The 13016-nt window shown below is 40.3% G+C and overlaps 1 protein-coding gene across 2 annotated transcripts in view; it reads right to left on the bottom strand.

Moving 5' to 3' along the window:
- CNTNAP4 (contactin associated protein family member 4) overlaps nt 1–13016 on the bottom strand; it is a 286323-nt gene that overhangs the window by 120738 nt on the left and 152569 nt on the right. For both annotated transcript variants that reach the window (XM_070770350.1, XM_070770351.1), the window contains exon 4: nt 12359–12506. In XM_070770350.1, the coding sequence (XP_070626451.1) occupies nt 12359–12506 (148 nt within the window). The remainder of the gene's footprint in view (nt 1–12358; nt 12507–13016) is intronic.

Genomic DNA, 13016 nt, shown 5'->3' with positions numbered 1-13016 from the left:
AGGTCCAGTTTCTCTTTATAAATAAAACACATTAATCAGACTGAGTCACCGTTAAACTATTATATAGTGAAATGTTAAAGCTACAGCATGACGTAGAGGCACTTGCGTCTGCACTACAGAACTAGGCTTTAAAGAGATGTAGAGGACAGACGAAGCACTCTAGAAATCAACAGGAAATGAGCTGTTCTATTTTTGCATGGTAGCATAAAAGAACACAGAATGATTTAAGGGACTCGGGTTTAAAACAACTAAAAGTAATACAACAAAAAGGAAGAAGGCAGACAGGGAAAAGGTGACTTGACTATCATGGTTTTAAATGATTAAGGTCAGTGATAACACTCCAGGGGGTCATGGGAGCAAACGTCATCATGGCCATTTATATGTCAATCTAAATTAACATTTTGAATAGACTTGAAATAGATAACATCTACTTCATCAAGGACACTGGAGTGTGTCATGGGAGGATGTAAGCTGGATTTCTGTTTCTAATATTTTAATTTTTGTGATCTCACAGATTCTCAGTTTCCCCATTTGGAACATGTGAAGAATAATTCCAACCTTTCATGCTACACCAAAGAAGATCTTGGCATCCAGTGGAAACATCAAAATGCCTTGACATTTATTACTGAGTATGCTATTTAGTGGCTCAGTGGTAAAGAAGGCACCTGCCTATGCAGGAGATGCAGGAGACACGGGCTCAGTCCCTGGGTCAGAAAGACCCTCTGGAGGAGGAAATGGTAACCCACTCCAGTATTCTTGCCTGGAAAATTCCATGGACAGAGGAACCTGGCAGACTACTATCCACAGGGTCACAAAGAGTCAGATGTGACTGAGCACACAGGCATGCTATTATTATCATCTTAATAACAACTTTGGAAACGTCATATGTTCATCTCAGAGATTTTTCCCTTTTCATCAACTGCCACGGCTTGAATATAATAAACTTGGATATTTACATATTCATTCACTTTTTTGGTTTATATCATAGCGAATCAGACATTTTTCTTAATGCATCTACTTAACAAATAATTGCTGAACATGTACTGTGCTAAGTTCTATAGCAGAAGCCTGTGTAACAGTGAACATTCAGGCTTCTGGCCTCACGGATCCTCAAACCATAAGGAAAAGAAAGACATCATGAGACTCATCCCCATGTGAACAGATGCTTTTACAAATGGTAAGTGGAACTTGAAGGAAAAGGACAGGGTTATATGAGAGTTTTGAGTAGAAAGATTCAAATTAGGTTGCTGATTAGGGATGACATCTCTGAGGAAGTGATATTTAAGATGAATAGATGACCGCTATGAGAAGGTCCAGGGTCAGGAGGATGTGGGGAGGGGAGGAGTGGGTAGGAAGGGCTGGGAAGGCGGGGAGTCTGGCGAGAGATGGATGGCGTGGAAGGAACTACAGGGAAAATTCAGCTCCACAGGGAGCTGAATTACTGGCAGATCACCTTGACTCTGTGAAAGCTTGCTTCCAGATTTTTGTGGGACAGGTCTATTTTGGATTTGTCTTTAGTCCCAGGACATAACAGTTGGCCATCGGTTACGGTGTTTATTCCTAAAGCAATGCTTTTCTGGGTTTTCAGTTAGAAGCCCAAAGTGCTTAGCAAGTCTAAGATGGCAGGACTTGAATCCAAAGGTGCCCTTCCCAGAACTAGGCAGGTGCTGAATGAAGTCCCCAGGATTTTCATCTCCTGGCTCCTGCTTTTGCCCGGTGCATCGTGGGCACGTGCAAGTCAGGGATCAGGCAAGGCTTTAAGGGGACTGTGGACGCAGAAGTCAGGGCTCCCCTTCTGACACCTTGCTTTTCGGTATTCCACCCTAAAGTTCTAACCACTCTGGCAACTTTGAACTTTGTCCTCTGTCTCCTAGCAAAATTTGGCTCCCTTCTTCTTGAGTATAATGATGTTCTTAGGAGGAAGTCAGTTACACGTGGATCTCCTGGAATTTGTTTTCCATCTTTCAAAAATCAAGTCCTTTTCAAGTTTCTGCCTGTTTTGAGTTGAACTTCAAAGCCCTGAAGCAGCTTTTAAAATATATATTTTATCCAGCAACAATAATTGTTGTGGGCAGCAAGATAGTCCAATAAAAGCTCTCTCTTATGACTGGTACCTAAAAGGAAATCTCTCTCTTTTTGTGAACACATGCATGCTATTATTATCATTTTAATAACAACACTTTGTAAATGTTATATGTTCATCTCAGAGATATTTCCCTTTTCATCAACTGCTACTGCTTGAGTATAATAAATTTGGATATTATAATATATGGTGGATTGTATTATATTGTGGATATATTATAATGTGAATGTTATATAATTATTAACTTGGTCCATTAACTTATTTAGGATTGCAAAATGGGCATATACTGATTCTACTATTTCTTCTTTATTTATATAAATATAACTTAAAACAGAAAGCCCTTCTAATCTTCTATGTGATCGCCTTGAGGTACAGATTACATAGGAAAACCAGGATAAATGCTTGATGTTTTCTCCACATTTATTAGTTTTCAAAATAATGAGTCAATTCCTTAATAGCTCTCCTAGGTGACCAATGAGAGTTTTCTCTTTTTAGAATTATCATGAATCCATTCTTTTAAATATAGTTAATATGTTTCAGAACTGCAGTTACCAACTTTACAGATGCTAAAATATTTGCATCTTTGATCAGTGAGAGCCTCTTCAGTTGGCTCTGTGTGCTTTTGACATAATCCTGATGGGTTTTCACAGTGTCCTTATTTCCTCGAATTTTAATAGCTAACCTTATTTTAATTTAATATAACTTCACCTATCATCAAATTAAAATCTTAAGACTATAAACTCTGCAAAGAATTAGAATTTATCTACTTTGATTTTAGGCCAATAAGAATCTATCCTCTTTTTAAACTCTGACATAAAATAGGATCCCTTAGCTGCAGTATTAGCTGATAAACAATCTGAGAGCAGGGATTGTATTTAATGCATCTTGTCAAGATTTCAGCAGTTAACACGTTGTTAGCATTAGGTGCTCAGTCATATCTAACACTTTGCGACCCCATGGGCTGTAACCCACCAGGCTCTTCTGTCTATGGAATTCCCCAGGCAAGGATACTGGAGTGGGTAGCCATTCCCTTTTCCAGGGCATCTGTTGGAGTTGCTTAATAATTAGATATTGGATTCAATCACAACTATACTTTAGGTAAATATAACACATTTCCTGCTTTTCCTTTCCCCGCTAACCCAACAAGTGGTGTGAGAGAGCTGCACCCTGAGTAGACAGAGTCGATTACCTAGTTTTCTCTCAGAGTTTTTCACCCACATAAACACTTGCACTTCTCATGCCACTTTATTACGTTTCCTGTTAATATATTTTCTAAGCAGAAATCTACAGATGTGAGTAGTTCTAACTCACATCTGTAGTTCTGAAAGTTCTAACTTTCAGTATCTTTTACATTACAAAATGCACACTCTTATTTTTTTAAGTTAATGTGTTTTGCACTATCTGACTTATTTCCATCTATTAAATAGAATCCATACTTTTCTCTTACATGGTCTGCCGTTAAGCACATAAGCATACAAGACTGACACTTCTGTACATTTCTTCTCTGCCAGGCCTCTCACTCACTCCTTGCCCAGGGCCCTATGCCTGATCTCTAACAGGCTGGGTGTGCCACCTGGATGATGGGGACAGCCTTCCTGAGGTTCCCCAGACCTGCTGCAATTCATTCATTCATCTATCCAGAAGACTATCTAGTTTCAACATCATAGAATGTACCTGATGTGACTGGGGGCAGAACATACCTTCTGACCTAAACAGGAAGTACTAGAGAAACTGTCAGAAAGTGTGATTTCCACACTGAGAAAAGACCACAAGTTAAAGAATTATCTAGGTAGGGGAATAAAGGCTGGATGTGTGTGATGGCCTTATGTATCATTTAAAGATCCTAAGACTAGAAAAATCATGAAACCACAGCAGTTCAAAGACACTAATTATTTTCGCTATGGCTGGGCAGTTGGATGTTCTTCTGCTGAGGACGAGTAAGTAGAGACCACGGATTACAAAATGAGAGTGTTCCCATAAGAACTAGAGAAAAAAACCAAGAATTTACTCTCAGGGCAACTGCTTCAGCAGTTTACCCACAATTAAACATTATCTCCTGCGGCTTAATTGCCATTCCGAAGGACTCCTCAGACGCACTCGCTTGAACCCGGTTATTTTCTTTTCTTGCCTTTTGTTTACCATTGTTTATTCTTTGGGACACACTGCATAGAGCAGTATTTCTTCACCATCAAACACTGTCTTTTTCTTTCTTCCACAAGTTATTTCCTTCCCAAAACCTCTTGTCCAGATCTATAAACATGTTTGCAGTGGCTACGGCCAAGACATCTGAAATTTATACTTTCCCTTTGAACCCATAAAATCTAGCTTCTGCTTCTCTCATTACTCAGGAAACAACTTCAGGTTTACCGACATAAAAGGAGAACATGCTCTTTGATATGGATTTTCCATTCACTTGGTGCTCCTTCATAACAAGTTACTGCTCTAACTCATTGGGAGAGAGGGTAATAAAACCATGTGTGGGTCTCACAACAGCCACTTTCCCAGCAATATTCACAGGGACAGCTTGCATGTATAACTCTAGCCAACACACATTAGGCACAATGGGGAGGGGGTGAGGTTAAATTTTGGCAAAAAATGCACACTACCTGAAAAACAGTATGAAAGACCTGTTTTAATTATGAGAGAAAAGCATTTCTGTCTTTCAAAGACATGAGCAGTTGTACAAACATAGCTTTAAACTTTATACTTTTATTATCGACAGTAAGTAGAAAGATTATGACTTAATAACTAATGATATTGTATAGGTTTCAATTCTGTATCTCCAACCCAGAAGCTATGGAGTTCCTATCTTCCGTATTTTTGTCGCTCAAACTCACTGAGTCAATCAGATCAGATCAGTCGCTCAGTCGTGTCCGACTCTTTGCAACCCCATGAATCACAGCACACCAGGCCTCCCTGTCCATCACCAACTCCCGGAGTTCACTCAGACTCACGTCCATCGAGTCAGTGATGCCATCCAGCCTTCTCATCCTCTGTCGTCCCCTTCTCCTCCTGCCCCCAATCCCGCCCAGCATCAGAGTCTTTTCCAGTGAGTCAACACTTCTCATGAGGTGGCCCAAGTACTGCAGTTTCAGCTTTAGCATCATTCCTTCCAAAGAAATCCCAGGGCTGATCTCCTTCAGAATGGACTGGTTGGATCTCCTTGCAGTCCAAGGGACTCTCAAGAGTCTTCTCCAACACCACAGTTCAAAAGCATCAATTCTTCGGTGCTCAGCTTTCTTCACAGTCCAACTCTCACATCCATACATGACCACAGGAAAAACCATAGCCTTGACTAGACGAACCTTTGTGGGCAAAGTAATGTCTCTGCTTTTGAATATGCTATCTAGGTCGGTCATAACTTTCCTTTCAAGGAGGAAGCGTCTTTTAATTTCATGGCTGCAGTCACCATCTGCAGTGATTTTGGAGCCCAGAAATATAAAGTCTGACACTGTTTCTATTTCCCATCTATTTCCCATGAAGTGATGGGACCGGATGCCATGATCTTTGTTTTCTGAATGTTGAGCTTTAAGCCAACTTTTTCACTCTCCACTTTCACTTTCATCAAGAGGCTTTTTAGTTCCTCTTCACTTTCTGCCATAAGGGTGGTGTCATCTGTGTATCTGAGGTTATTGATATTTCTCCTGGCAATCTTGATTCCATCTTGTGCTTCTTCCAGCCCAGCATTTCTCATGATGTACTCTGCATATAAGTTAAATAAACAGGGTGGCAAAAACGGCCTTGACGTACTCCTTTTCCTATTTGGAACCAGTCTGTTGTTCCATGTCCAGTTCTAACTGTTGCTTCAATAGTGGAATTAATTCTTTCTCCTGCTCCCTTCCAGAACTTATTTGTTCTCCAGTGCCTCCTCCCAGTAAATGGTATCACCTTCCAGACAGTCGCTCAAATTTGATGATAACTCAGTGGCTACTCACATAAAATCACCAAATTCTCTTGATGCGATAGTGAAAGAGAAAGTGTTGTCACTCGGTCCTATCCAACTCCATAGGCTGTAGTCGACCAGGATCCTCTGTCCATGGAATTCTCCAGGCAAGAATTTGGAGTGGAGTTTCCATTCCCTTCTCCAGGGGATCTTCCCAACTCAGGGATTGAACCTGGGTCTCCTGCATTGCAGGCAGACTCACCGGGGCCTCCCTGGTGGCTTAGATGGTAAAGATTCAACAGTAGTCTCATCATATTGTGAATTTGATTCAATTCAGGAGAACTCTCTTTCCATATTGCTGGTCCTCTAGTCTGAGACTCCAGCTGTCACTTGCACAAAGGAATTCAAGAAACCTTCCAACTGAGCTGCTGCCTTTAATCTGTACCCCTCATATAGCCCTCCACCCTGCACCCATATTTCAGTCTGAATCACCATTCTCAAATGCAAACTGATCCTCCAAGCATATAGACTGATCCTCATTCCCAGGCTTGACTGAGCACACCCTTTCTCCTATTTAGACCATTTTCACAGCCTCCCATGCAAAAATATCTGCACCTTAGTTTCAAAACCTACTGCCATAAACTTTCTCATACTAACCTTAGTCTATCAATCACTTCATTCCTAACACCTTATACTAATGGTACCATATTTTGCTTTGGGTTTGTGTAATTTTCATGACATCACACTTTCTCATCTTTAAGGAAGTGTATATTAATTTAAATTCCTCCCTACACCCTACTGCACTAAAAAAAGTAGATTTCTTTTTTTGCCAGTGTTAATAGATATTTAAAGGATGAACACAAGTTTGATTCATCAAGAGTACTAGTTTTGGAAGGTGACGGATCTGATTTCAGATCCTAGATCTAACACAGGCTATGCAATTCCAAAGTCCTTAATTTCTGTGAGTCCACTTTTCCCCATGTCAGGAGACTTTTGAAGCACTGTAGTACACAATATTCTTGAGTGAGTTGCTCAGGTAATCACACTCCCCCCCAAAGTCATGGTAACATGGTGCAGGCAATGGGAACACATGAGCCGGCAGGCAGATGCAATGCTCCAGGCCTTCTGCAAGCCCCCAGGAGGCCCACTTCACTGCCAACATGGACAGGTGTCCAGAGTCTGTGCTCGGGGAGAGACCCTACCCTGCTCATACTGCACCCTTAACACTTTTCCTTTTTTTTTTTTTTTCTTTTCGTTGTAACAATTGCAGAAAAATGGGCTTGCATATCTGGGGAAAATCCAGTCTGATCTGGGCTACTCAGGAGACTTGAAGACAAAATCCTAAGCTGGATTCTTCTGCTGACCTATAGCTCGTCCTATTGAGGGCAGGGAACACTAGTGATCACAGATATTTCTGTGCCAGGCAACCCGGAGCAAGTCACAGGGGTCATTTAGCAGACCATACAATGGTAGTATACAAGTACTGACTTCACTGTGTCATTAAGATTATAAAAAATAGCATCTGACTCATATTAACTCTCCAGTGGTCAACACCAAAATCAGATTGATTATATTCTTTGCAGCCAAAGATGGAGAAGCTCTATACAGTCAGCAAAAAAAAAAGACCGGGAGCTGAGTGTGGCCCAGATCATGAACTCCTTATTGCCAAATTCAGACTGAAATTGAAGAAAGTAGGGAAAACCACTAGACCATTCAGGTACAACCTAAATCAAATCCCTTAGTGAAAAATAGATTTAAGGGACTAGATCTGATGGACAAGAGTCCCTGATGAACTATGGATGGAGCTTTGTGACACTGTAAAGGAGACAGGGATCAAAACAATCTCCAAGAAAAAGAAATGCAAAAAAGCAAAATGGCTGTCTGAGGAGGCCTTACAAATAGCTGTGAAAAGAAGGGAAGTGAAAAGCGAAGGAGAAAAGGAAAGATATACCCATTTGAATGCAGAGTTCCAAAGAATAGCAAGGAGAGATAAGAAAGCCTTCCTCAGAGATCAATGCAAAGAAATAGAGGAAAAGAATAGAATGGGAAAGACTAGAGATCTCTTCAAGAAAATCAGAGATACCAAAGGAACATTCCATGCAAAGATGGGCTCAATAAAGGACAGAAATGGTATGGACCTAACAGAAGCTGAAGATATTAAGAATTTGTGGCAAGAATACAAATTCTGTATTTGTGGCAAGAAATTCTGTATTTGTGGCAAGAATACACAGAAGAACTGTTCAAAAAAGATCTTCATGACCCAGATAATCACGATGGTGTGATCACTCACCTAGAGCCAGACATCCTGGAATGTGAAGTCAAGTGGGCCTTAGAAAGCATCACTATGAACAAAGCTAGTGGAGGTGATGGAATTCCAGTTGAGCTATTTCAAATCCTAAAAGATGATGCTGTGAAAGTGCTGCACTCAATGTGCCAGTGAACTTGGAAAACTCAGCAGTGGCCACAGGACTGGAAAAGGTCAGTTTTCATTCCAATCCCAAAGAAAGATAATAACAAAGAATGCTCAAACTACCGCACAATTGCACTCATCTCACACGTTAGTAAAGTGATGCTTAAAATTCTCCAAGCCAGGCTTCAGCAATATGTGAATCATGAACTTACAGACGTTCAAGCTGGTTTTAGAAAAGGCAGAGGACCCAAAGATCAAATTCCCAACATCCGCTGGATCATCGAAAAAGGAAGAGAGTTCCAGAAAAACATCTATTTCTGCTTTATTGACTATGCCAAAGCCTTTGATTGTGTGGATCACAATAAAATGTGGAAAATTCTTCAAGAGATGGGAATACCAGACCACCTGACCTGCCTCTTGAGAAACCTGTATGCAGGTCAGGAAGCAACAGTTAGAACTGGACATGGAACAACAGACTGGTTCCAAATAGGAAAAGGAGTATGTCACGGCTTTATATTGTCACCCTGCTCATTTAACTTGTATGCAGAGTACATCATGAGAAACACTGGGCTAGAGGAAGCACAAGCTGGAATCAAGATTGCTGGGAGAAATATCAATAACCTCAGATATGCAGATGACACCACCCTTATGGCAGTGAAGAAGCACTAAAGAGCCTCTTGATGAAAGTGAAAGAGGAGAGTGAAAAAGTTGGCTTAAAGCTCAACATTCAGAAAACTAAGATCATGGCATCAGTCCCATCATTTCATGGCAAATAGATGGGGAAACCATGGAAACAGTGGCTGACTTTATGTTTGGGGGCTGAAAAATCACTGCAGATGGTGACTGCAGCCATGAAATTAAAAGACGCTTACTCCTTGGAAGGAAAGTTATGGCAAATCTAGACAGCATATTAAAAAGGAGAGACATTACTTTGCCAACAAAGGTCCGTCTAGTCAAGGCTATGGTTTTTCCCGTGGTCATGTATGGATGTGAGAGTTGGACTATAAAGAAAGCTGAGCACCAAAGAATTGATGCTTTTGAACTGTGGTGTTGGAGAAGACTCTTGAGAGTCCCTTGGACTGCAAGGAGATCTAACCAGTCCATTCTAAAGGAGATCAGTCCTGGGTGTTCATTGGAAGGACTGATATTGAAGCTGAAACTCCAATACTTTGGCCACCTGATGCAAAGAGCTGACTCATTGGAAAAGACCCTGATGCTGGGAAAGATTGAGGGCAGAAAGAGAAGGGGACGACAGAGGATGAGATGGTTGGATGGCATCACCGACTCAATGGACATGGGTTTGAGTGGACTCTGGGAGTTGGTGATGGACAGGGAGGCCTGGTATGCTGTGGTTCACGGGGTCGCAAAGAGTCAGACATGACTGAGCAACTGAACTGAACTGAACTGAATGATAAATAGTATAATGTTTTAGTAAACTAATATTCTGCAAGGCTAATGCTATGCATACATGAGAATAAGTGTTGACTATGGTGTAATTGAGGAATTAAAGTCAACTTGATCAAATACATTCCCATAATGCATTCACACCCAACCTTGTTGAGGTTATTTTTTGGTCATCTATGAAAGTATTTTTCCATTAAGTTTATTTTTTTGTCTTTTATACAAAATTATCCAACAGAAGGGGACAACAGAGGATGAGATGGTTGGATGGTATCACCGACTCAATGGACACGAGTTTGAGCAAACTCTGGAAGACGGTGAAGGACAGGCAAGCCTGTCATGCTGCAGGCCACGGGGTCTCAAAAGTAGGACATGACTTGGCAACTGAACAGCAACAATAATATCATTTTACCATGTGTCTTTATGTTTGAGTTTAAAATACTTCCTCTCAGTATTGATCCTTCAATCGTGGGTCCATGAAAAAAGGAGGCTGACTAAATGCACAGCTGATGTACTTTCCTCCAAGAGACAGCAAATGAAGTCACAGTGAAAACACTGTTCCATGGGGCTGCAGATCAATACAAGGGTGGGAAGTGGGAGGAAGATGAGTTATCATCCAGCACAAAGCAGCAGAGAACTCAAAGGAACTTGCCGCTACTTCTCAGAGACTCAAAGACCCTCCTTTCCCAGCAGCCACTTCATAGGGACATTACAAAGGAGACTAGCATCAGTAGCCTTGTTAAACTAATGTTGAGTTTACATATGAGATTCAAAATATGAAGTGTGTGCTGCTGGGAAAACTGCTTAATATTTCTAAGACTTCTTTGGATGGGTGATTTTTAGGATTAAATTAGAATATCTATAAAAACTGTTATCTGACGCAGAGTAAGTGCTCAATAACTGTTTGCTATTATTATACAGTGATAAATATTTTGCAAAGTGGATGCTCTGAACCAGTAGAAAATGTAACTATAAATATGAATTGTTTTGGAGTTTGCTTTGCTGATTGTCCATTGTATGGCATGTAAAACTCCACAATCCTAAGACAAATAAGACTGTCCAGATTCTGTATTCCAGAATCACAATCTGGGGTGGGATTTTTTTTTTCTTTAAGGATAATTTTATTCAAGTGAGATCATTGTAAAGGGAGGCGCTAACACATACCAGGAGCAGCTGAGCTGAACTGCAGAAGCCAAGAAAGCTACCAGGAAGTCAGGCAGATGGTGAGAAGTTAAGCTGCCCATGGCTCGTCTTGGATTTAACAGCTGGAGGAGGCAGAGCATGAGCTGGGGTTCTGGAGTCTGGCAGATGAGGCTGCAAATCCTGTCATTTCCTATCTGGGGGACTGGAGCAAGTCACAGCCTCAAGAGTCGAATCTCTAAGCTTTAGCTTCCTCATTTGCAAAGCAGGGGAATGGAAGAGTTACCTAATAATGTTTATCTGGACTTGGTTTTGAATTATAAACTAACTGCTTAATGTGGTGTCAAACATATAACAAGCACTGAAGAAAAGTGTTACTTTTGGAATTATAAAAATTAATCCTATTAACATGAGTGCTCTATTGCTATTAATACAATCATGACATTTCTGTCAACGTCGTTTCTCTGTCGGACGCAGTGCAGACAATTTCAACAAGCTGCCTGTCCTCTGTATGACATGCCCACCTTTTACGTAAATAAAGTGAGCCTGAAAAAGCGATGAGACACGTGAGAAGAAAGCTTTAGTGGCTAAAGAAATAAAGGTTTACTAGAGGAATCAGGATGTAGTGGAACTGAACAGTTCTTCTGTGGACTAAGTTGTGAGACACTGGGCAAATTACTGACTGTCTCCAAACCTCAGACTGCTGGTCTGATAATTGTAGATCATATTAACTAACTCATTGTTCTCTAATAGAAGGGCATCTGACAGGATAGTGTGGCTTGAGGTAGACTATCAATAACTCTTAGGTCCCTGTCCCACAGAAAGACATAATAAAATGCTTCATTAGGAGGAGACTAAGTGAAATCTGTGGTTTCTACCTTTTCTTATGTGAAAGTATTTCAAACACACTTTACACTTTGGCAGGGGTCTTTACTTTCTCTATGAATTTATGTTCAGGGCATAGCGTATTTATAAGTGAGTTTCATGGCATATTATTTTTAGGCTGCAGAGGAAAAGCATTCTTTGTTCTCATAACAGATGATTGGTTTTACTAAATGGGTCGCTGTCTTTTATTAAATTTTGGCTACCCAAATGAAACATCATAAAATATAGCCTACAGAGGTAAGTTCTAATATTTACAAGTTAAGATATAGTCAGTAATATCAGATTTGGGTAAATGGACTCACATGTGTCTACAAACATCTATCTATTTATCTCTGTATCAATTTGTCAATAAAATGCTTCCATTTCTGATTTAAAATATAAAAGCAGAAAACATAAGCCAATATTGGCATGTATGGGCACATATAGAGCTTTCCACAAAAATTGCCCCTGTTTTTCCGTCTCTTTACATACTCTAAAGTCAATTTCAGCATATAGTTGGCTTTTAAAACATCTCCTTTGATATCTATTCCACTGCGTTGGATAAACAAATACTTACTATATGCACATCCAAACACCTCAATTCGCATTCCAATTCTGCCCTTGGGGTTCCACTCTAGAGGGATGAAGCGCAGAAATCTGGCTTTGATAGAAGGCTGGAGTCTATAGTACACAACACTGTCTGCGTTTGCATTTCCTACAAACCCCTAGAAGAAAAGAGCAAGAAGGAAATCAGTGCATCTGGAGAGTATCTATTTCACTTTGTCCCCTAAAACGCCAATAAGCAGTGTCTGATTTGCTTTTTAACTTATAAAATGGCAACCATTTAAAGAAGATCATATCATTAACAGTTATATCATAAAGTTTCATCTGCAGAAGTTACTATGGTCTAAACTGCTTTCTATATAGCAGTTTAAATCCCACCATCTGCATGAAGTCAGCTTTCACTGTGAAACCCCCAGTAAAGTTTGTTTCTATGAAGTGCAGATGAAAATAAAAGTTACTGACATGAACAGTGAGAACATCCTCTTGTATTCAAAAACTAGAATCGGATTCCGCATGGAAGTTGCTCATGTAGTTGATGAATGAGTAAGATTCAGACTTGTTTCTGCTGTTTCACTTTCTCATCTTACTCAGCAACATAAAGCAAAGTATCACCAGACATTCAAGTCAGAGCTACACTCTGAGAATAGGCTCTTAAACTTCACTCACCACAC

The sequence above is a fragment of the Bos indicus genome, chromosome 18, assembly GCF_029378745.1.
Source record: "Bos indicus isolate NIAB-ARS_2022 breed Sahiwal x Tharparkar chromosome 18, NIAB-ARS_B.indTharparkar_mat_pri_1.0, whole genome shotgun sequence".
Taxonomy (NCBI): domain Eukaryota; kingdom Metazoa; phylum Chordata; class Mammalia; order Artiodactyla; family Bovidae; genus Bos; species Bos indicus.
The sequence above is the reverse complement of the archived record's forward strand: the minus strand, read 5'-3'. Positions and strand labels throughout refer to the sequence as shown.